Source organism: Pyrgilauda ruficollis, unplaced genomic scaffold, assembly GCF_017590135.1.
Source record: "Pyrgilauda ruficollis isolate IOZ18807 unplaced genomic scaffold, ASM1759013v1 scaffold6, whole genome shotgun sequence".
In the NCBI taxonomy this organism is placed as follows: domain Eukaryota; kingdom Metazoa; phylum Chordata; class Aves; order Passeriformes; family Passeridae; genus Pyrgilauda; species Pyrgilauda ruficollis.
In genome coordinates, this window is record NW_024527710.1 from 17826940 (window position 1) to 17849912 (window position 22973).

A 22973-nucleotide genomic window follows, 5' to 3' on the forward strand; every position below is an offset into this window, starting at 1 on the left:
CAGCCCTGGGCTGGCCTCGTGTCCCCAGGGAGCTGCAGGGCAGCTGAGGTGGCACCAGACCTGCTGAGGTCCTCAGGCCCTGCTTGGCCAGGACGCCTCTCCTGGTGTGTCTGCAGCCACTTTGGAATGTAGTTTTTTATTTGAAAATAACTTTACACCCAGGGACTGATTCATATAAATAATGCAAAGTGGTTTATCTTCTTGAGTTATTTTTTAAAGCTCTTTTAAGTTTCAAGTGAGAGGTTCAACCTAAGGGTTTAAAATTGCACAGATTTGCACCCCCTCGTTTCTGCTCAGGAAAGGAAGTGTGGGGATTATATAAAATATAAATAATATACAAATCATCATATGAAAATGATGCAGATGAGGTATTTAAGCAGGTGACCTTAAAACTTCTGTACTTATTAATACAATTAATACTGTAAATGAAAGCAACCTTATAGTTTTTATTGCAGACACTGACTCACAGAGAGATAATTATGTCCTGCCAGTCTTTTTCAGATTACTACTCATAAATTATTTACCTCTTGACAAAAGTCTGGGTGTTTTGGTGCAAGCACCTGCACATGGACTGCAGTTTGTGTTCAGATTTTAAACATGGGTGTCTCCAAGTGCAGGCACTGGGAGACAGCTCCCGTTCCAGAGAGGTTGTAGGGAAGGCTTTTGGGACATTTATCCTGTGGATGCTGATGGTTTCCTGCTGAGAGACCCTGAAAAATTATACTCTTGGACATTTAAAGCAAACATTTCTGTAATTAGGTTGCCATCAGCCCATTCGTTTCATGCACAGAAGTTCGGCCCTGTGATTTATGATCTTTAAATCCCGGGATTTAAGGTTGTCTGCTTGGGTATTGTTTCTTTTAACGTTCCTGTGCTGCAGCATTTCTCCAAGTGAAACCCATCAGCCTCTGCCTTAATTATGCAAAACTGGTGAGGGAGCAGTCACCTCTCTTGGTGTGTCTGTCCCTTTGTGCTCTGGGATTTTTTTCTGACTTTACTGTAAAATTACACAATCCTGCCTGGAATGTTACATCAGTTGATCCATGGTTTTTCTGCAGACTTGCTGTATGTTGAATTCATGAGCAAATTGGACAAGCACAGTAATTATACTAAAGTGGTATCAAACCCTTCTGGCTCTAGGATTTCAACTATTTACAAGCCTTGGGTTGCTGCTTAACATTTTCCCAATTTTTAGTCATTTTGACATGAGTTTGAAAGCAAACCAGAAAACTGAAACCCAGAGTTCTCCCAATAGAATGAAGGTTTGCTCAATTTTGCTCCTTTTAAATGCTCAATTTTAGGTAAATAAAAGGAAAAGGAGCAACAAGATGCAGTAAAGGTGAAAAGAGTTCACTAATCAAAATATTCTCACCCTAAAAAAAAAACGTAGAAATATTGTTTTACATCCTAGAGGCTGGAATGAGGAATAAGTGTAAGGAAAAGAAATCCAATGCCATTGAGAAGCCCATCTGCTTTGTATTTTAAGGGTTGGGTAGCATGACTTTCTTTTTTTCTGCCATACACATTGTCAGGAGAATAACCTTGGTCAAGTTACACTGGCTAAATGAATAATCTCTTGAACATGTGGAACTCATTTTCTTGGGGTATTTTCCCCTCTCACCCTTTTTCCCTTCCTCTTCTCTGCTCCCTTGAAAAAGAAGACAAAAAAAACCTGCTGGTTCCTGATTGCATTTTTTGGCACTTACTCACTTTTCCAGAGTTTTCTCTCCTTGGAAATGCCCGGAGTTTTCCAAGGAAACAAATTCATAACAATTGTGCTCTCCTTTGCTCCTTTTCAGTGTTGTGCCTACTCCCCACCTCCCCTCTGAGGCCTGAAATGATCCCATGGGATTTTACCCCCACAGCTGATACAGAAATCTTAATTGTATATATTTGTATTTATATATAAATGAGATGCTTTTGGCCCTAAAAATTAAGGTCAAACTTGAATTCCAGTTCTCCTGTGTTGCCCAGAGCATATTCCAGTGCTACAGAAATGTGATGGGCACTTGGTGGAAGGTGGTGGGAGCTTGAGCCTTGTAGGGATAAGACTCAAAATTTGGGATAAATCCCAAATAGGGACTTGGTGAGCAACCTTCATGAAAAGAAAAAATGGGAAGGGCGATGATTAAAACCTAAAATACTGGGGAATGTGTGCACCCAAAAGCTGTGTTATGAGCCTGCAATGTTCATTGGTTCTAACTTATATAATTATCTTTATTAATTAACAGGATTATTCTGTCCTGTGCTGGTTATTGATTTCTCAGTTCTCATGCTAATTAATCCACATTTTTCAGTATTTTTAGGATATTTTTCCCAGACAGGGAGTTTCTAGCTGATTGTCTTTGTTAGGCTCTTCTTTACCTTCTGCTTTCTGCAGCATTTCCTTGGAGGGATATAAAATCTGCATTTTAGGTGTCCAGTTTTCGGCTTCATTGAAGCTGATCAGGGTTAGTTCAGCAAAACTTCAAATTTCAACAATTTTTCAATCAAACTCCAACAATATGAGTTTGAGAAGAAAGGTAGCTACGTGCTGGCTGAAGTGGAAATCACACTGCTCATGATTAATTACAACAATTGATTAGAAAAGTTGGAGGCATTAGTTAGAAAAATGAATTAGGAAAGTCCTCATTTCCAAGAGCCTGTGAAGGCAGGGACTGAGCTGAGCTCAGCATCACTTTTCTCTCTCATTCAGGTGTCTGTGGCTGCTCCACAAATCATGAAATGAGAAAGAGCATTAATTAGTTAAATCCCTTCTGAAAACATGGGGTTTTTGAAACCCACAGGAGGAGAAAGTCATTTGTGGGCTGGTGTTGGGATATTCCTTTCTGATCTGTACTGCTGCCCTCAGTGCTCCCATCCCTCTGGATTTGCCTTTCCAGTGTTTTCCTCCAGTTCCCTTCAGCTCTTTCCATGTCTTAGTGGAAATTCCTGGAGGAAAACACGGAGCATGTCCCTGATCTCCTGGGAAGTCTCTGGTTAATGTTCCTTGGTTTTAGAAAATGGTAACAAAACAGAACACGAGATGGCTTCAGACACTGCAAAAATAAACTCCAGGCAGAAGCCACAGGTTTCCCTGAAAACAACCTCACTGGGTGAGCTCCACCAGGAAAAGGATTTGTTGGATATTTGTTGGCTCACCACTTTTTAAAACATTAACCTTTCAAGTAGGAACCAGACCCTGGTTAGGGGCTGCTTGAAGTTTACAAAGTATCACAGCCCTGCTGAGCTAATTCTGCCTGTGTTTTACACACCTACATTTTATTATTCTGTGTAACTTTTTTAATATTGCTGATTTTTGTCATTGAGTCCTTACCCAAATATGACAGCTAACAGCAGTCCATGCCCTAAACCTGCAGAAAAATAGGTGGTTCGTTGGTTTTTTGTTGTTGTTGTTTTTTAAATGGCTTGTATGGATGGTGAAGCAGCTTCAGTGTATTTACAGCTCAGTGGATATTTTACTAATCCTGTGTTTGTTTTCCCTCATTCTCTTTGTCTCAAAGAAATGTTATTTTTGTTGTCAGGGAGATGGATTCGTGTCTTGTCTGGCAAATAAAGTGATGTGCAAATGGCTGAGTGCTCTGCAGAGCAGTTGGTGCCTGTGTTTGTTTGGGGGCCTTGGAGATTTGGGGGTGGTGGATTTTTGTGTTTGTTTTGATGCTGTGCTGACAGCCAGACTGGGGCTTTTGGAGGTGTTTTTCTCACTGCAGTGCATTTTCATCCTGAGGAACTGAGGGAACAAGCCAGTTAACATTTTATTCTTTATGCAGTGCTTGGTTTAGAGTCTTCTCCCAGATTCAAAACTGAGTTGCCTTCAATTTCAGATAAATAAAAGTCTCTTAATTAAGGATTTTTTGGGACACCACAGAGCTAAACTCAAGCTTATCTCTGGCTTGGTGGGAAACCTGACTCCATCCTGCCCTGAGATGTGGTTTGGGTGCTGGGCCCATCCATCACTGTCAGACCCCACCTGTGCCAGGCATTAGATGCTGGTGGCCCAAATCTTCCCTGTCCCAGCCCCCTGCTCCCAAATTCCTCATTACTTCCTGATTTCTCTCTCTTATCAAATACTTGACCTGTTGTCCAAAGCTAACAGCCAGACAGTTGGAGTCATTAAAGGATTTATGCAGGTACCACAGAAGAATTTCCTAGGAAGCTGCAAGTGCTTTGACCCAGCCAGGTACTTCAAGAGCTTGGGAAGTCAAGAGTGGGATACTTTGGGAATGTGTGTTTGGAAAACAAACCTCAGCTTCCTCAGGGCTCCATCCAGGGCTCCCTGCAGGCTCACAGGGCCATATCTCCCAGCTTTCCTGAGGAGCTGTCATGGATCCCTCCCTGGTGGTGATCCCTGCAGAAGCCAGGATTTTCTCTGTCTAGGCTTGTGTTTGGGCAGGGTTAGGAGCAGGAGGATGTGCCCAGGGTTTGGGTGTTGCCAGAGGCCCCAGGGATGGTTCAGGGCTTTGTGCTGAGCCCCCGGGAGCAGCACTGAGCCTAAACCTGAGCAGAAAGCTGCAGGTACAGCCAGGCAAGTGCTGTTGTCTCCAGTGTCTGAGTAATCCCAACAGAATCTTTAGGAAGATTATAATAAGCTTTGAAATGGTAGAATTAGAGAATCGTCAGGGTTGGAAGAGATCTTTAACATCATCCAGTCCAGCTGTTGACCCACCCCTACTGGAACCTTTAAACCACATCTCCCAGATCCAGAGCTCCTCCAGGGATGGGAACTCCACCACCACCCTGCGCAAGCTATCCCAATTCCTGACCCCAGAAACAATGCAAGAAATTTTCTAGTATCTAACCTTAATCTCCTGTCTCAGCTTAAGGCTGTTTCCACTTGTCCTCTTGCTGTTGTGGAAAGTGTCAGGATAAATCAAACTCTCCAACACTATTTTTTTGTATTGGAAAGTAGACATTGCTTCAGTCACAGCACTGGGATAGTTCCACCTGGATAAAGGGGTTTTTCCCAGTTAATTACTGCATACAAAGGCAAATGAAGGAAAATATAATAAGGTGGCATTTGGGAGCTTGAGGACATGTGTGCTGGGATGTTAGGAGTGATGGTGGGGATGGAGATATTCCATGGCTGGGGGAGGAGCAGCTCAAGGGAAGAGGCTGAACCAGGGCAAGGGATGGATCCTGATCTGTGGGAAAGGCTGGATGCTGAGCTGGAGAAGGGCTAGATGCTGATCCAGAGCAAAGGCTGGATACTGAATGAGTGGAAAGGCTGGATGCTGATCCAGATGCTGATCCAGCACAGCCTTCCCATGCTGGGAGGGCGAGTGGTGATGGGTTATGACAAATAATGCTGGGCAAGCATCTCATTAAACACGTGTGGGATTGTTCTGTGAGGGAGCTGAGCCTGCTGCCATCTGCTCCACAGAGCCAATTAAACAAGAGGGGTGGGGAGAATAAAGTACAGATGCTAATGGGCTGTGTAAACTGCAGGGTAAGTTCTCCTAAATATTTAGACTGTTTTCCCGAGGTTGTGTGTGGGGCTGACTTTCTCTGTGCTCTGTGAAGTTCCCTCAACTTCATTTGAGGTTGCCACTTAACTCTGATTTTCTGGTTAAAGTTAGGGCACTTTTAAGTCAGTGAAATTAGCTTAAAGATGTTTTTTTTTTCCCCCTGGGTGGAATTGTGCCCAGGAATTTTTGAGTGGGGAGCAGATATCCTGAGTAGGGACTGGACCCAGGCAGGGGCTGAGCAGTTCATGTGTAGCCTCAGGGTTGGATTCTCAATCCTTACTCGATTTTTACTGTTAGTTTACTCATTATGTGTGTTTAGTTTAACTGAGGAATTCCTGCTCCCCCCCTCTCAGCCATGCACAGTGCTTTTAATTAAAACAACAGAATATACCAGAGCATTTTAAAGAAATTAACTCAAAATCAAGCAAAAATAGGTTAAAAACCAAGCCAAATAAATTCCTGCTGGCATTGTGACTGTTACATAACCACGGGTGATGTTCTCTGGCATTATTTTGCAAGTTCATAAATGGGCTACACGTGAAAAGGGTGGAAGAAGGGTCAGCTTTGTGTTAGGGACAGAAAGCTCCATTCTCAGGAGCTGACAGTTGATTTCCTCCTCGTTCCTTTTGATGTCTGCACACTAAACGCTGTGTGGACAGAAAAATTCAATTCATTTAAAACATTTTGCATCAAAATGACATGCTTTAATGTATTTCCTTCTGATGTTTAAGTTATCTTTTCATCTCATGAGGGAGGGAAGAAAAAAGCCAACATGTTTGTAGTTAAAGTACCCAAGCAGAACTTTAAACAAAGGTCTTGATGAAGTCTCGATGTACAGGCAGCTTTTAAGAGTAGAAACCTTTTTTTCCCCCTCCCCTGCCCCCCCTTCTTGGCTCTCTGAGCCTTGTAAGCCAAGGAGATTTATTGCTGCCCTTCCAAATGCTTCTTCAGAATGAAGAGTTCACATTTTTGAAATTCCTCCAGTCCTCAGGAGGGAGAGGGATAAGGGGAAGGGATGGGGAGCACACCAAAGGATTTTCCAGGCTGGTTTTGCTGCCTGTAACTGCTGGGAGGGAATCAGCTGAACCTGCATCAAAAAACCCTTGGAGCTGTGGACTCCAAGAGCTGTCAGGGAGATGAATTTGGATGAAATGGAAACTTTTTAGTAATTGCAGTTGTTAGTGCTGATAATGCAATCCAGGGTGTTTAAGAATCCCTGTCCTTGGCCAGATGCAGTGCCGTGTGTGTGACTCAGCACTGACAGAAGTGGGACCCATCCCCTCTGTGAAACCCCAGCTCTCCTGGAGAAGTGTCTTGACAGCCTAAATAACCTCCATTTATTGCTATTACAGCTATTGATACCACTGATTGCTGTTAAGAGAGCAAAGGAATATTTTAGGGATATTGTACATTTTCCAGTGGGGATGGCCCCACTGTCCCCAAGGGGAAAGCTGCACTTGGCAGTGAGAAATCTTGGAAGAGAAGCTCAGGTGATCAGGCAAACCTTTTAGTAATGCTGTTGGTGTAACCCCAAATCCTTCCAGTCTTATTTTTCAGTCTGGAAGCAGAATAGAACAAGGTGCTGAGTGTTTTTTCCTCTGTGTCTGTAAACAGGGATGGCAGCATGGCTGTCACCTGTCCCCCTGGGAACTGAACTTCCCACAGGAGGACACAGCTCTCACCTCTATATTCTGATACATCTCTTTTTTTTTGCTATTAATGAGGTTAATCTGGTTGTGTTCAGTTTGGGTCTCATCTGTCTTTTCCACATACTAAATTTGGCTCCCAGGCTCTCATGTTTTAGTTGGAAACAAGTATTTTTAAAAGTAGTTATATTGGGTTGAATGTTTAGCAAAAGAAGGGTCATAGTTTGCACGTGGAACTATTTTTAGCACCTTATGTCAGTTTGGTAAATAAAGAGATATTTGGAAAAAAAACCCTATTATGTCTTTGCCTTCCAAGTTCAACCTCTGCATGCAGATCCCACATGGAGACATGATTCCCCTTGGGAAGCCTGGCATAGGGAGAGTCCCCAGGCCCTTCTCTGACCCCATTTCCTCACCCATCCACCCTTTGGAGCTGCTTTCCTGAGACACTGATGACCAAAAAGCCTCTCTCACTTCCTTTCTGGTTTTTCTTGCAGAGGATATTCAACTCCTTCGTGTACACAGAGAAAATATCGAATGGAGAAAGCGAAGTTCAGCAGGTGAGTCCAAAACCCTTCACCTCCACTGGCAGAGTGAGCTCAGGGAGTTCTTTCTCTCTGCATTTGTGGCCCCTTCCTAACCTCAGATTACAGGCAGGAATAGGATGGAAATGGGGATGGGCTGCATGTGCTGATGATGCTTTTGAGAATTTTGCAAAGCCTTTCCATCTGCTTGGTGTGGGGCTGTCCCTTGGAAACAAAAGGGCCCTCATGAAGTAACTCCCATTAATTGTCAGGCTTTCATGTTGGAAGTGTCTCTTCTTAAATTTCAAATTCAAAGTAAACCCATTCATATTATTATGATGTGGAAATATGGGACAGCCTGGTGCATCACAGGTGTGGTTGAGGGGTGCTTGTAATTTTGTGGGGTTTTACAGGAACACATTTCAACATTTAACTCTTCAGTTTAACACTGAGATAATACTTGGGCAGTTTGCGTTTTAATACATGTGTCTATTTTTAAAATTAATTTTGGATCAGTTTTCAAACATATCAAGTAGGTAATGTTTTATTCTTTCAGAAATTAAAGTCCCAGTAGTGTTTGTGGTAAAGGTGATGGGTTTTGGTTGAAGAAATGGAACAAAGAACCAGCTTTTCTTCCCAGTGTAAGCATGGACTTGCTCAACCTTCAGGAGTAACCTGACCTTCCTAGACCCCTATCAAACCAGTTTCAGTGTTCAGGAAAACCAGAAGCTCCTCAGAGTGGGGCTTTCCCTGGGGAAGAGGGGGTTGCAGTTCAGCCCTGCAGGTATCCCCACTGTGGTTTCCCAGAGCATGTTCATGTGGATTCAAACTGCTCCTGAAATACAGAAATAATTAACTCTCCAAGTTGTGCTTCCTGGAAATGGTGACATTTCCAGTCTTCTTTAATTTTTTTACTGAGGAAAAAGTCAAAGCACAGCTGGTTCAGATGGGATCATTAAGGAACTTTCAAGTTGGAAAAGACCTTTAAGACCATTCCCCAGCACGGCCAAGGCCACCTCGTGTCCCCAAGTGCCACACGCACAGGGATTTTAAATCCTTCCAGAGATGGGGACTCCTGGGCAGCTGTGCCAGGGCTGGAGAATCCTTTCTGTGAAGAAATATTCCCAATATCCACCCTGATCCTCCTCTGGCCCAGCCTGGGGCCATTCCCTCTCCTGTCCCTGTTCCCTGGAGCAGAGCCCGACCCCCCGGCTGTCCCCTCCTGGCAGGAGCTGTGCAGAGCCACAAGGGCCCCCTGATAAGGAACTTTCAAGTTGGAAAAGACCTTTAAGACCATTCCCCAGCACGGCCAAGGCCACCTCGTGTCCCCAGGTGCCACATGCACAGGGATTTTAAATCCTTCCAGAGATGGGGACTCCTGGGCAGCTGTGCCAGGGCTGGAGAATCCTTTTTGTGAAGAAATATTCCCAAAATCCACCCTGATCCTCCCCTGGCCCAGCCTGGGGCCATTCCCTCTCCTGTCCCTGTTCCCTGGAGCAGAGCCCGACCCCCCGGCTGTCCCCTCCTGTCAGGAGCTGTGCAGAGCCACAAGGGCCCCCTGAGCCTCCTGTGCTCCAGGCTGAGCCCCTTCCCAGCTCCCTCAGCCTCTCCTGGGGCTCCAGACCCTTCCCCAGCCTTTTGGAGGCTTTGGCTTCCCTGCAGGCATGCCCAGGTGGGTGCTTGCAAACAGACAGACCATGGGAATGTAATTGTCACCTGAGTTTAACAATTTCAATCCCAAACCATCCCAGCATCCCTCAGGATGGGCTCTCTGGCTCTGTGTTGTGTAGGGCAGCATTTCCAGGAGTGTTTCTGGGTGGTCTGTGCACCACAGAAGGGCCATGTGGGCTGGATCAGATGTATCAGATGGCTTTTGAAAGGCAAAACTGTTTTTGGGAAACCAAGAAACTGGATTAAAACTTCTTTGAAGTCCTGGCTGCGGATTCTCCACTGAGGAAAAGACAGTCCTTGTTTCCCAGAGCAGATGTCTGTGTTCATCCCAAGTGGATTTAAAGAGCTGTCCAAACACTGGAGGTGGGGTGATGGATTTGGAGCTGTCAGGGGAGAAAACGAGGCTCTGCTAAAGTGTAATTACTGTGCTTAAAAGCTCTACAGTGAAGTGGATGGAAGAATAACTGAGCACTTCTGGTTCATTAATAACCAGATCTTTTAACCCTAATGAATCCCCAGCAATAGAACCTGAATTTTATAAGAGTAGGACATTGAATGGGATCATCTTGAGCAAAGGCAAACAAATGTAAGCAGATGAAATCCCCTGCCAGAGAAATCTCATTTCTGCTTTGCTCATTCATTAACATTTTCATAGCAACTGATATCCAAAGGCAATTAATGACAGTTTTATGTCAGTTGGGATTTTTTTTTTGGCAGAGCACTGCATTGTTGTGGGGGTGCTGGGTTTTTGTACCAAACCATGTAAATAATGACTCTCAGTTTATTGAAAAAGTGCAAGATTCCAGCTGTTGGCCTTCAGGCCTAACTGTTCAATACCTTTGGCTTTCTTCGTGCCACACAAGAAGCAGTTTTACCTCTCAGCATTGAACTGGTTACACTTTTAAGGTCTGCAGTTATAGAATTACTGTTGTACCTGACAGATAAAACTTTTCTGCTTTGAATAGGTTATTAAAAATGGGATGGCAATGGCCAAAACTAACTTGGATTCCTTCCCTGTGAGTTATTTCAGTATCAGAGAACTCTCATATGATATGAGAATGCAGTTTTGTGAGTTAGTGATGTAAATAAAGTGGGACAGGAGGAGTTTTATGAGGGGAAAATCTACATTAGCTAATGTCAAGGAAGTCAGTGTGTGTTCAGTGTCCTGCCAGACATCTGCTTTCCGTGATGTGGAGAGCAGGGATCTGGGCTCCACACAGGAGAGAGGGTGAAGTGCTCTCAAGCAGGAGTAGATTGACCAGCTTTGAGGAGAAAAGGCTTGAAAAGCTTAGGCCATGCTGCTGTTGGGTTGGATTTTTAGTTTGGTTGGTTTTGGACTGGGCAAAGAGGTCTTTGGGGAGGAAATAGATCTGAAATGTGCTGAAAAAATTACATTTAGCTGTTGAGCACAGCACGTTCCCTGGCTGTGAGAAGTGGTGTGTTCACACACATTAATGAATTGTGAGCCTCACAATAAAAGGCAATTATTGTGTGTTTAATGTACTTCCAGAATGATTCAGGAATTGTGACCTCTCTCTAGGTTTTGCTGTGCATCCTGTTTAACATCTTCCTTGGAATAAGTCTTGGGAAGCTTTGCCAAAGGTACTGGCCAGTAGAAAACCTCAAATGAGTGCTGGTTTCCGTGACAAAGTGCACACTGGAAAGTGGTTTCCTGCATCCTGGTTGCAATAATGAAATATATTTTCAGTGTCATCCAGAGAAGCAGGAACGGGGACTTTCCACAAGGGAGAATGGACTTAAGTGGAAGGAGGGGAGGTTTAGATGGGATTTCTGGGAGAAATTCTTCCATGTGAGGGTGGGAAGGCCACAGAAGCTGAGGCTGCCCCTGGATCCCTGGCAGTGTCCCTGGCCAGGTTGGAGCAGCCTGGGATAGTGGAATGTGTCCCTGCCCAGGATGGGGTGAACAGGATAATCCTTGAGGTCCTTCTCAGCCCAAAGCATTCCAGGATTCCATGAATGGTTAGAATCCTTTAAAACAGAGGTGTGGGATGAAAGCTGAAGGTGATTCTGTGGTACTTCCTTGAGCCATGTCCCTGCTGACCTCGGGCTCTTCAGGGTTGGTACAAAACCAGTGGTTCCTTCAAGAGCCATGCAGATGGAAAATAAATGAACATTAAAAGTTTCCTAGGTTAGGAACCCGTGGATGCTCAGTTGTGATACAGCAGCAGGATGAATGCTTGGTGGGTGTCGGAGAGAGGTGCTTTTTTCCAGATTTTTCTGGTTTACAGAGGGAATTTAAGCCTCAAAATTCTAACTCAGCTCTTCCATGTGTAAGCAATCATTTCCAAGGAGCTTGACAGTGTTAAATCCCTGGCTGTGAGTCCGTCCTGGCATCCCTGCCTGTCAACCCCACTGATGCATATTTTATATACAGGCTTGGAAACATGAAAAATACCTTGGCTTTCAAGCTACAGCCTGAAATAAAACCTCACCTTGGAGCTCTGCTTTCCCTCAGAGCTCCCTGCAAAGGGAAGACTTCAGAGCTGTGGAGCTTTGAGGGGGAAGAAGCTTTAAAAAAAAGCTCGGGGGAACGATGCAAATGAGGGAAATGTCTCTGGGAAAATTAGAGGAGCTCAGTGATGTTGTGATGAAAGGTTGTCAGTGGAGATGGTGACAATTGAAGTGCATTACCCAGGGGTGCTGCAGTAATAGAAACAGGTGTTACAGTCCAACCTGTCTGCAAACCCAAGGGCTTTGGCTGCGTGTCAGCTGCCAGAGGAAATCCAGGGAAAACAGGGCTAATGGCTGCATTGTTCACAGAGAGCACTCACTGCTCATTGTTTTGTTTATTAAAGTTAAGGAGAAAACACAGAAATACGAAAAACGCCCACAGAGGCTTCCCCTTGATGTTGTTTTTGGGATGAGGCAAAGAGCACTTTGTGTGGGATAATAATATTTTATGTCAATCTGAAGGTATCCAGATTTATTTCAGTCTTCATTAAAATGGGTGAATTGGAGGATTTCTGTGGGAGCAGGAAATGTCTGTCACACTTGGTACCCACCCAGGTGTGGGACACCCCTGCCCCTTTCCTGTGCCTGATTGAGGGCAGTTTTCCATTTTGCCTTAAAAATACTTCAACAATTACGTAAGCATGGTTTCATAGTTCAGTCTTCTGTCCTTTCATTATTTGTTATCTCTCTTTTCTCTACTTTGGAGGTTTTGTGGGTCTGGCATCCATCAGCATCCAGCAGCTCTCCAGCTTCAGGCAGGTTAAAAAAAGCAGGGTATGTGCTGGATAAAAACTTCAGGTTTTTATTTAGAAAGAGGAGAAGGTGATTTAAGCCTGCAGCTTTTACTGTGACAGACTCCAGCAGCTGAGTGCATCACCCTGCAGAGGAAATAAAGTTTGGGAGGGAAGTGAAGCCCAGCTATGGAAGAAAACTTTGTTTTGTTAGGCTTCATCTGGGTGATGCTTCTCAGTTTGATTAATTAGAACCATTTGTTTCTAGTATTTCATTGGTGTGCTACCCTCAGTTTCTTATCATAGCTTATTGGTTTGAAGAAATTTTCAACAGAAAATTATTTTTGGATCGTCTTGTCCTTGGTGACTTTATTGAGTTCGCTGGTTTTGAAGTGGTTTAGATTGTTGCGAGCATTGTCTTGGTATCAGAGGGCAATATTTTTAGAGTTCTTTAGATTAGACAAAGTCAGATCTTCCAGCTGTGGGCAGGGAATGGTGTCTGGAGCTCTGGGAGGTTTCAGATCCCTCGCTGCTGACACGCACTTGACTCCCCACCCCGACCGAGGCGCTGGATCCCGTTTCAGAAAAATAACGGAGTGACTTTGAGCCATTCAGAGGCTTTTCCATGGGAGATGCAGTTTGGGAACAAAGCATTTGCTTTTTGTCAGCTTCTGAAGTACAGGATCTTCTGAAAAACAGATTTGTCAGATCTTTAGACTCGGCACAGCAGGGTGAAATTCAAAGGCTGTGGGGTGCTTTTATCGTTCAACCTAGAAGGTGAAAACTCATCAACACCGAACCCTCAGCTTGAACAGCATTCATTTATCAGAGAGCAGCTCTGATTCCAAACCAGAGGCCTTTTGTTCTGGGGCCCTGTGATGGTTTTATGGCTGCTAATGATGCTCAGCAAACTTCAGCTCTCTCCCCTCTTCCTGATTTCAGGTAGGGAAACCAAAGAAATCTCAGATTCAAATATCTGGTTTACCTTGGCATTTCATTTGCCCAGCCTGAGAGGAGAACTTTGTACCCACCAAATCTAAGTGCTTTGATTTAGGAAATTTGGTTTGTGTTTGTTTGAGAACACACACAATTCGTGCTGTATGACTGCTGCACCATCCCCCCATCCATGATGGAGTGAGTATGGAATTCTGGAATTCCTCATGCTCTCATTTCATCTGTAAAGAAAATGAGGATTTCTTTGCAAAATAGCCTGAGTTTTCTGCTACTTTGGCTAAAAATAGAGAAAGCAAAACTCCAAATGTGCCTCTTACCTTGTCCTCATCTTCCTCTACCTTTCTCCCACACCAGTGTTTAATGGTGGGTTTTAAACAAATCCAGGAGAATCCACTTCTAAAAACACATTTGAGGGGTACAGCCAGACAAAAATAAAGTTTATTGGAAACGAGGAAAGGCTCTCCCCAACAGCTTATTATCTTAACAACTGGGAACAATTTAATAGTGCTGGATGTCTAACATGGAGGAGCCCGTTAGCAGTCCTCTGGTGCCTTGGCAATAAATCATTCCACAGAACTAATTAGGTGTAATTCTGCAAGTCATTTGAGCGGGGTCCTATTAAACCTGTGCTCCTTGGAGACCTGTCACGGAGCCACAGCATTCCCTGGAGCAGGGAGGCAGAGCAGTGCTGTTATCAGGGAGGCCTCCTGCCTCACAGAACCAAGTAAATCATGACAAAACGGCCTGTTGGTGAGAGTTAGGAGAGACATTTGTTAGTGCAGGGATCTGGAGAATCCAGGGCTGTTTGCCAGCACACAAAAGCAGCAGCACTGTTCAATCATCCCTGTAGGGTTTGGGGTGTGCAGGAGCAGGAGAGAGGAGTGCTGTGGATTGAGGAGCTGATTTAGCTCTGGAGAAGTTCGCAGAAATGCAAAGCAGTATTTCTGATTATTCAACACCTCTGTCTGTTGCTTAAGAGATGATTCTTTCATTTGGGATGTGTCTGGCTAGTTATTAAATATATAATTGGTTGGTGTGAAAGGGATGCAGAATATGCAGAGCAAAAAAAAAAAAAAAAAAAAAATCCTGATCCACTTCATCAATTCCTGCCTTCGATGAAAGACCAGGAGTGAAAATCTCAGCAAATGTTCCTTGTAAAACCTGATGCCTCCTGGTAACTGTGTTCACTGTCACGTTTGCTCCAGGAGCAGCCACAGATTTTTCCTTTCCCATTTTCCTTGGCAGTCATTAGCCAGGCTCGTTGTGAAGTGCCTAATGAAGGGACACAAATGAGCTCTTCTGTGACAGCACAGTCATTCCAACAGCCTGGGATGTGTCCCAGCAGGCTCAGCCCTTCCCAGTGCCTGGAATCTGCCTGGCATGGAGAGGGCACAGGCACCACCAGCCCTCAGATCACACCAGCTTGGAAGTATTTGCCAGCAAAAACCCACTAATTTTACTTTTCTTTTAATTTTTTTTCAGAAGCATTTAAAAAGAAGGGCTGAAGTACCCAATTTGCTATTTTCAAAGTGAGCCACCCTAATTTTTTTTAATGGTCTGAGAATTGCATGGGAGGGGCCACAACCTGTTTGTTTTACTTTCTGAAAGGAGCAAAATTGGCTCTTACAAATCACAGTGTCACCTCTAAACCTTGTCCTGATTTATAAGGAGTCCCTCTGACAACAAAAGGCTTCAGGAGGAATTTCACTGGTGCGGTACTTTTGTCATTATTTTCTTGCTGCTATAGTATAACATCAGTTAGAGACTTTTCAGTTTGTGGTTGAAGCTGTGGATTGTGAGTAGGCACAGCGAGCTCTGGATCGATGAGGAAACCACCCAGGCATTGCTCAGCCTCCCAGGAAAGCAGCAGGGAATGCAGCAGAAAAGCAAAACTGGGATGGTTATTTTGCCCAAATCTCCATGAAAGAGGTGGTGAAATACTTCTGCACAGATCCACCTGATGAAGAGGCTGCTGAGGAGCAGAGGAATATTCATGGCAGTATTTGGGGTTATTTGGGTTCCTTGGATCAGTGGGAGATTTCCTTTTGGCTCTTGGAGCAGTAGCAGTTCTGTAGAGTGAAGGCATTTTTAACACCATTATTTGGGCTTTCCTGGAGTGTCCATGTATAGAACTTCAATAAATTCACTTGTGGCCTGGTTTATTCTCCATCACATCCCTGTCAGGCCTTGGAGCAAACACCAGTGTCACATCCAGCTGTCAGTTCTTAGTGAAAGGAAAGTTTGTGTAATGGAAATCACACTTTCCATACATGCAAAACTATGTCGAAGCACCCATTGCTGGAAGGTAAATGTATTTTATTTTCTTATATAGTTTCCTTGCTGCAGCCAATATTAATTAATTGATTTCTTGCTTAAGCCACAAAAATAAAAACACAATGAGCAAATCAGAAAACAATTGTCTTTAACACAGGTTTTAATTGCTTGTTAAGGCATGGGGTAATACAGAGAAACTGGGTTGATTTCAAATTTCCTTATGTTTTTTTTTTCAGTTGGCAAAAAAAATCCGTGAGAAGTTCAACCGTTACTTGGACGTTGTGAATCGGAACAAGCAGGTCGTGGAAGCCTCATACACTGCTCACCTCACCTCACCCCTGACTGCCATCCAGGACTGCTGCACCATCCCCCCGTCCATGATGGAGTGAGTATGAAATTCTGGAATTCCTCATGCTCTCATTTCATCTGGGAAGAAAACAAAGGTTTCTTTGCAAAATAGCCTGAGTTTTCTGCTGGTTTTGGTAAAAAGGGAGAAGGCAAAACTCCAAAGGTGCCTCTTATCTTGTCCTCATCTTCTTCTACATTTCTCCCACACCAGTGTTTAATGATGGGCTTTAAACAAGAGCTGGGAATCAGCTGGAAGCAATAAAAGGAAGAAAGTTTGTTCATAGTGTTCTGTACAAAAAGAGTCTGTCTAGATCCAAGACACTGTTTTTGCACTGCTTGCCCTGAATAACTCTCCTCAGGCTGGTCATGGGACCTTTTCCTCTCCTTTGAAGTAGCCAAAATCACGAGCTGGTCAGTCCATCACATGCTAACAGCACTGTGCTCCAGTTTAATCAGGTTGACATGCTGCTGTTTGATAGCAGAGGTTTAATGAAATCGAGTCCATTTCTTGGAAACTGCATTTGTTCATGTTCCATTTGGTTTGGTTTTAAGTACAGGAGTTTTGAGTAGGCTAAATCCAGGCAGTTGGTTGTCTTTAATAATTTCTGTTGTGCTGCATATTTGCAGAAATTTCTTTGGGTTTTCTAGCTGTAGAAATGTGTGATAAAAGCCCTGATTTTTCCAATTAAAGAGGAGTAATTTTCTTGAAATGCTGAACGTTTTAAACATTTACTTCCATATGGACTTGAAAAGAACAAGAGTAACTTTTCATTTATGCAAACCTTGATTACAGACTGTTTTTTATTATTTCTATCTCAGTCTGATTTAAACACATTTGAGAGGGAGGAAGGTAATTTGGGTCATCAGGTGACTCCAAGAACACAGGTTTGGAGTCTCTGTGCAGTTCCTGCTGGATGAGGTGCCTGTGGAAAATGCTGCCACATCCAGGCTGTTTGCAGTGTGGACAAAAGGGTCAGGAATTCTTTGAGGATAAAAACCTTTCTGCCCTCTGATCACAAAATCCATGTAGGAATCACCAGGAACACCTTCCAGGCAAGGGCTGAGGGGAAGGAGAAATGGGATTTATCACCCCCTTATCAGTGTGGCCTCATTTTTCATTAAAAAGAGAAGTCTGGTTTTAGTCTGGAACTTCAGTGAATTCCTTTTCACTTTGTCCTCCAAAATTTCATAGCTTGGAAGTCCTTCAGAAATATCTTTACCTGTGGTGAGCTTGCATAAGAATCCTTCCCAGTCAGAGGTTTAGAACACAAACAGCTGGCAAAGCAGAGGGCAAAGCACAGCTCATTCAGGCTCTACAGTGTGATTCTCATCATTTAGTTGCTTGGCTCAATAATTAAATGCCTCCCAGACCAGTTTACCAGCTGCAGGATGTTCTGGTCCTTTGCAGGACCTGGTTGAGGCTAATCTGACCATTGGACCCAGTGCTGTCTGTGGGAAATCATCTGCAAGACAAAAAAAAAAAGTGAAAATGTATTTTGTGTTTGAAACTTCCAAGTTTTAGCTCCATGCTTTGTTCATTGCCTGATTTGTCTAAATGCTTCTGCCATCATTTCAGTTTTTCTCCCCTTTCTGCCTCTCCCATCTGCTCTTCCTTTCATTTTCCTTTCCCATGGCATTGCATTTCTGGGAGATTCCCCATTTTAGGTAAAATATCAGGAAAGAAGCCGATACCCCTGGATATTGTGATCATATTTTGAATTCTTCCATGTTTAATTTGTGGACTAGCTGGGTCTGCACTTGCAGGAAGTTAAATTGGATGTGCTGCTGCTGATATCAGCTTATCCTTGGTGTTTGAAATGTTTAATGTTGGTGTTAAAGCAACAATAAGTATAATTTTTTGGTTAAAGTATTTATTAACTGCTGCTGCAGAAGAGGTCACGTGGAAAAAGACCCAGATTTGTCTGTGAAAATCACTTTTTCCATGAGATCCTTTGCCTCAGATTGTGCCATGGCCATGTCTGAGTCCTCAGGGCTGTGGTTTTCGTTCTGGAGGGTTGTGAAATGTTTGTCTTACAGCTCCTGAACTCTGTGTGTTCTTCTTCTGGCTGTTTCCTCATGTGGCCTCTTCATTTGAGCAAACATTTGGGGCAAGAACAGTGTCAGAAGTGCATTATCTCCATACTATTTTTATGTATTTTCAAGTACTTTTAGGTATTTTTATGTATTTTTATTTTTGGTGTTCTTTTTCTGGCTGTTTCCTCATGTGGCCTCTTCATTTGAGCAAACATTTGGGGCAAGAACAGTGTCAGAAGTGCATATCTACAGTGGTTTTTTAGGTATTTTTAGGTAGGTTTGAAAATTTTCCCCACAGTGTTTAAGGCTGTTTGTCCCATGGTGTTCAGCCTCTTATTGTCCAATTTATTGACATTGAGTTGGGAATGCTGCAGGAAAAAATTAACTTGGGAAGGATGAACTGTTCTACAGGGAAAGGATTTTTAAATTGTTATTATTCTTTTTTTTAAATGGATTGCTGACTTCAGTTTGTATTTGTTGTTACCATTAAGAAAATTATCTATCAGTTTGCTTGTATTTCTTCTGAAAATCCAAGCGTTGGTTTTTCATGTTGTTTGGGATAAACTGTGAGATTTCCACACCTGGTGAGTATAAATAAATGATAGAAAACATCACAGACTGGTTTAGAAAACGAACCTGGCATTTAAATTGGTTGTTTAATGAGTAGTGAGATACGACAGGGAAAGCAATATTTATTTTATTGCCATTACGTGGTGTTGGCTCTTGCAGTGAAGAGCCCAAAAGAGTGAGTTTCCATGTGATTCCAGTCTGGATTAAAATTCTCAGCCTGACTGTGCTTTTGGTTGCTGTTTTATACCCCAAATATTCTGGTTTCACTGGTGTAAGACCAGCAGTTGTGTGTTTGTGCCCCCTCCAAGGCAGGGTTGTGCAATGGAGCTGCCTTGGTTTGGAAAGTGGTGAAAAGAAATGAATTGGAATATGCAAACCCAAGTGGATGAGGCAGCACAGTTGGTGGCTATCGAGTGGTTTTGGCAAGGCCTTAATTCAACAAACATTTCCTGATAAAATTACGCTCAGCTGCTTTACCAAAGCCTCTGAATGTGCTTGGGCACAGGGAAATAATCCCAGGCCTAAACCCATGTGCAGGGGCTGCCGAGGAGCAGTGAGCAGGGCAGGGACTTGTGTTCCCCTGCTGGAATCCGAAATTCAGGGAACTCTGGGAACTTCGGACCTGTAAACCAAAGCTTAGAATTAAACCCAGGATTTGACCTGAGACCTTGGGAAAGGCTCCCAAACTGAGGTGCTAGAAGCAAGAATGTGGATTTATAGTTTAAAGCAGGGACATGTTAAGCTCAGTAAAAGAAAGTTTAGAGTTTTAGAGTTTAAGATAGAGAAAAAATAAAAGTAGTTACAAAGGTAACAAGGAGTTTAGGATGCAGCACTGTAGGTTTGTGTGCCATAACATGATTGGCTAAGAAAGCTTACGCTGGAGCATGGGTCCATAAGACCAAATATGTAGGGATTGGGTGAAAAGCATAAATATCCTTGTTGGCAGTGCTTTATTGGTTAATAAACCCTTAAAAGGATTGTCACTAGAGGCCTTGTGACCTTCTGAGCCATGCAGTGAAGATGTGAGCCCAACTCACCCTTGCTGCCTATGCAGAAGATAAGAAAAATAAATCCCATCATCTAAAGTGACCCAGAGGTCCCACCTCTAAATCATCTCATTCAAAATCCCCACATTCCCCCTTGGTTTCTGCTGATCCTTTCTCCAAAGGCAAAGGTCTCTGTTGGCATTTTCAGCTCTACCAAGCCAAGCTCTGGGAATGGCACAGGGGCAGGCAGGGAGCAGAGCTTTCCCAGCTCTTCCCACGTGGTTGGTGTGGAAATTGGTGCCTGCCCAAGCGCCCGGGCTGTGTTTGTGTCCCTGGGGTCAGACCTGGGCACCAGGACCAGCTCCTTTTCCCAGGCACTGGGGAAGTGGCTGCTCCAAGCAGACAGAGTTAATCTGGATAAAGTGCTCCAGGCTCTTAGCAAACCGATGGGAGATAAGCAAAATGGATGTCAAGTGAGGTGCATCTTCTAATCCTGGAAGAAATCCCTGCTGGAAAAACGAGCCTTTGTGTCCCTCACCAACACAGGCTGCTCAATAAGCCATGAGGAGCAGATTTCATGCTGTCCCCAGACATTTCCTATCACGATGGAGCTGGGTGGTGATTTACCAGACAATGTTTCGATTAAAAGTGTCTTTCTCCTGAGGAGGATAAAAGCCTTTGTGTGCAAGTTGGAGTCTCCTGGTTTTCCTGCCTGAAAGCCCTCAGCAGCTATTGAGGGAATCTTGGATCTGGATTGGGCTGATGGAGCACCAAGAAGGGAGGGAAAGAATAAACAGAGTTTATTTATCAAAAGTCCTGAGTACCTGTAGTGGGAACTCCTGGGATGTGTGTCAGTTGTGGGAAGTGTCTAAATAGGAATTTAAGAAATGAGTTTTGTGAAGCAGGTTTGGAAGCATTAGGAGGTTCTACCTTTGCAGGTCTGCATGGTCTGGCTTGGGAGTGATGACTGGAATAACTTCATTCATAGAGATGTTGCTGGCCTGGATGCCTACAGGCAGATAAAGAGGTGGTTTATAGTGAATATTTGCAGATGAAAGGAAATCAAACTCCTTCTACTCTAAGAGTAAGTCAGATATGTGGGTAGTGGTTGAGTATTTGTCTTCTACCCACTACACAAAATGTCTTTTTCTGGAGAAGTTGTGATTGATGCTCTCTTGTGGGAGACTTCCAGAAGTGGCTTTCTGTAGTTGCAGTTTGCCAGAGAAGTTGGTTGTGTTAGAGCTCATAGAGCACCTGCCAGTGCTTTGTAACACAGCGGTGGCTGCAGGAGGACCACCTTCCAGAAAATAAAATACATTATTCAGATGCATTTGTGAGGAAATGCAACTGTTCCTGCAGCTTTTCCAACAAAAACCAGATGATGCTTTTAAAGGGACATAAAAAGTCTTTCCTGAGCTGATCTTGATCCAGTTTTAAGACCCATCACTCTGACGTGCTCCAGCGTTTCATGTCCTCGGCTGTGGGAGAGAAAGGAAATGCAGTTTCTGTGGAATATGAGCAGGGAGAGAGTGGCAGTCCCAGGAGGCTGCCCCAGTGTCCCTCACTGCTCCTCCTTGTTGGACGTGGGTCCTGTGTGGTGCCTTTTCATCCCCCTCCTACCCTGGAGGCCACAAATGGATTTCACTGCTGGGTGTTCATGGGAAGCTGCCCCAGGTCTCCAAAATCCATCTGCTCAGGGGCACTGGTGTTCATTAATGCTCCCACTCTGGCTGCCTTGCAAGGCAGCTGGAAATCTGTTTTTGCTCTTTATTTAACTATGCTGATAAGAGCTTAGGGAATGCATTTATCCAAATTTGTGGAAGGAGCTGGAATGGAGAAATATTTGTTGGTAAAACACCCTGCTTGGCAGTGGTGCATTGCAAACATGAATGGAGCTGTTTGAATAAGGGAGTTTACAAACCTCTATTTGAAAATCATTTACTCCCTGGCTGTGATACTGCCTTCAGAAGTGGTCTGGTTTTTGCTTTTTTTTTTTTTTTTAAACAGATGGTTAAATATTTGCTATTGCAGTTCAATTTTATCACAGCTCTTTCTGTGTTTATCTTTCCTCTCTGGAGCAGTTGAGTGGGAGATAACAGGAATCCTGTTCAGTTCCTTGGGTTGCTGCAGTACCTGAAGAGCTGCACTTCCAGAGGAGGACTGGGGGGGCCACAGTAAATGAAATTTAAGATGTATTTGCTGTTCTGACAGAGTTTCAGGCTGCAGTACAGCCCAGGGGATGCTAGGAGATGGAGGGACTCTGCACAGTCCTGGCCTTGGCAGCTTTTGTCCATAAAGTGCAGCAGGCATTTAGGAAATTTCTCTCCTGGGCTCTTGCTTTTGCTTCTAATGTGGCCAAATTCCTCATGAAAAAATGGGGTTTGGAATAGAAATTCTTGTGAAAAAATGAGGTTGGGAATAGTTTGTATTCCTGAGTTGAATCCTCCTTCTAATAGTACATTCTCTTTGCAGCTGAGAGCAACTATACTTGGATTTTTCAAGAATACTTGAAATAATGGGAACAACTTTGGTGCCTTGCCAGAAGAAATTGTGTAACTGAACCATCAGTAGCTTTTTTTTTTTTTTTTTTTTTTGGTTGAATTTATTCATAAAAACATTGTTTTCCAGCATTCTGTTTAGATGCAGTGGGAACCCTATATTTAAGTATTTATGTAAAATATGAGTTAAAATCTTGCCTTGCAATCAAGCAAACAAGGCTTAGTTGGGAATTTCAAAGGAAACCCTGAATTTTGAGTGAACTTATGTAATTTCATTTGCATATTAATGTCAGCTTGAATTAGTAAGAATGAAGAGAAAAGGAAAAAATGACTATTAAAACAATATGAAGCCCTGAGCAGCTGCTCAAGTGCCATTTTTATCCACATCTCCCTCGTTTTTCCCTAAACTCCAAACACACAAAAGAAGTTGATTTACACTGTAAATTCAGGCCGAGCAAAATCCAATTGGAGCTCACTCGAGCTCCGTTTTGATGTCAGATTCAAAGCTCCTGCAAATTCATTTTATCTCCTCCGCTCGCCCGTCTCCCGCTCGTAAATCCTGTTGAAGGAGAATAAAAATGAGCGCGGCCTGATGGGAATTTCATGTGTGAAGTTCAAAGCAGTTTGCACATCAGAGCCAACGTCAATCAAGGCAGGATCTGGGGAGGCAGGCAGGGAGCGTGGAGCTCCGTGGGGACCAGATCAAAGTGGGAGTGGCGGCTCTGTTTGCTCCCTCGGGATGCAGCTTCCATCCCTTCTTCATTAAAGGGAATCCAGCAGGAAGAGAGGGAGAAGGGGGA

The 22973-nt window shown here is 43.7% G+C and overlaps 1 protein-coding gene across 1 annotated transcript in view; it reads left to right on the top strand.

The window, feature by feature from the left end:
• Positions 1 to 22973, top strand: part of CACHD1 (cache domain containing 1) — a 91242-nt gene that overhangs the window by 23430 nt on the left and 44839 nt on the right. Inside the window, exons 3-4 of the mRNA XM_041483210.1 lie at positions 7609 to 7671; positions 15974 to 16122. Coding sequence (XP_041339144.1) covers positions 7609 to 7671; positions 15974 to 16122 — 212 coding nt within the window. The remainder of the gene's footprint in view (positions 1 to 7608; positions 7672 to 15973; positions 16123 to 22973) is intronic.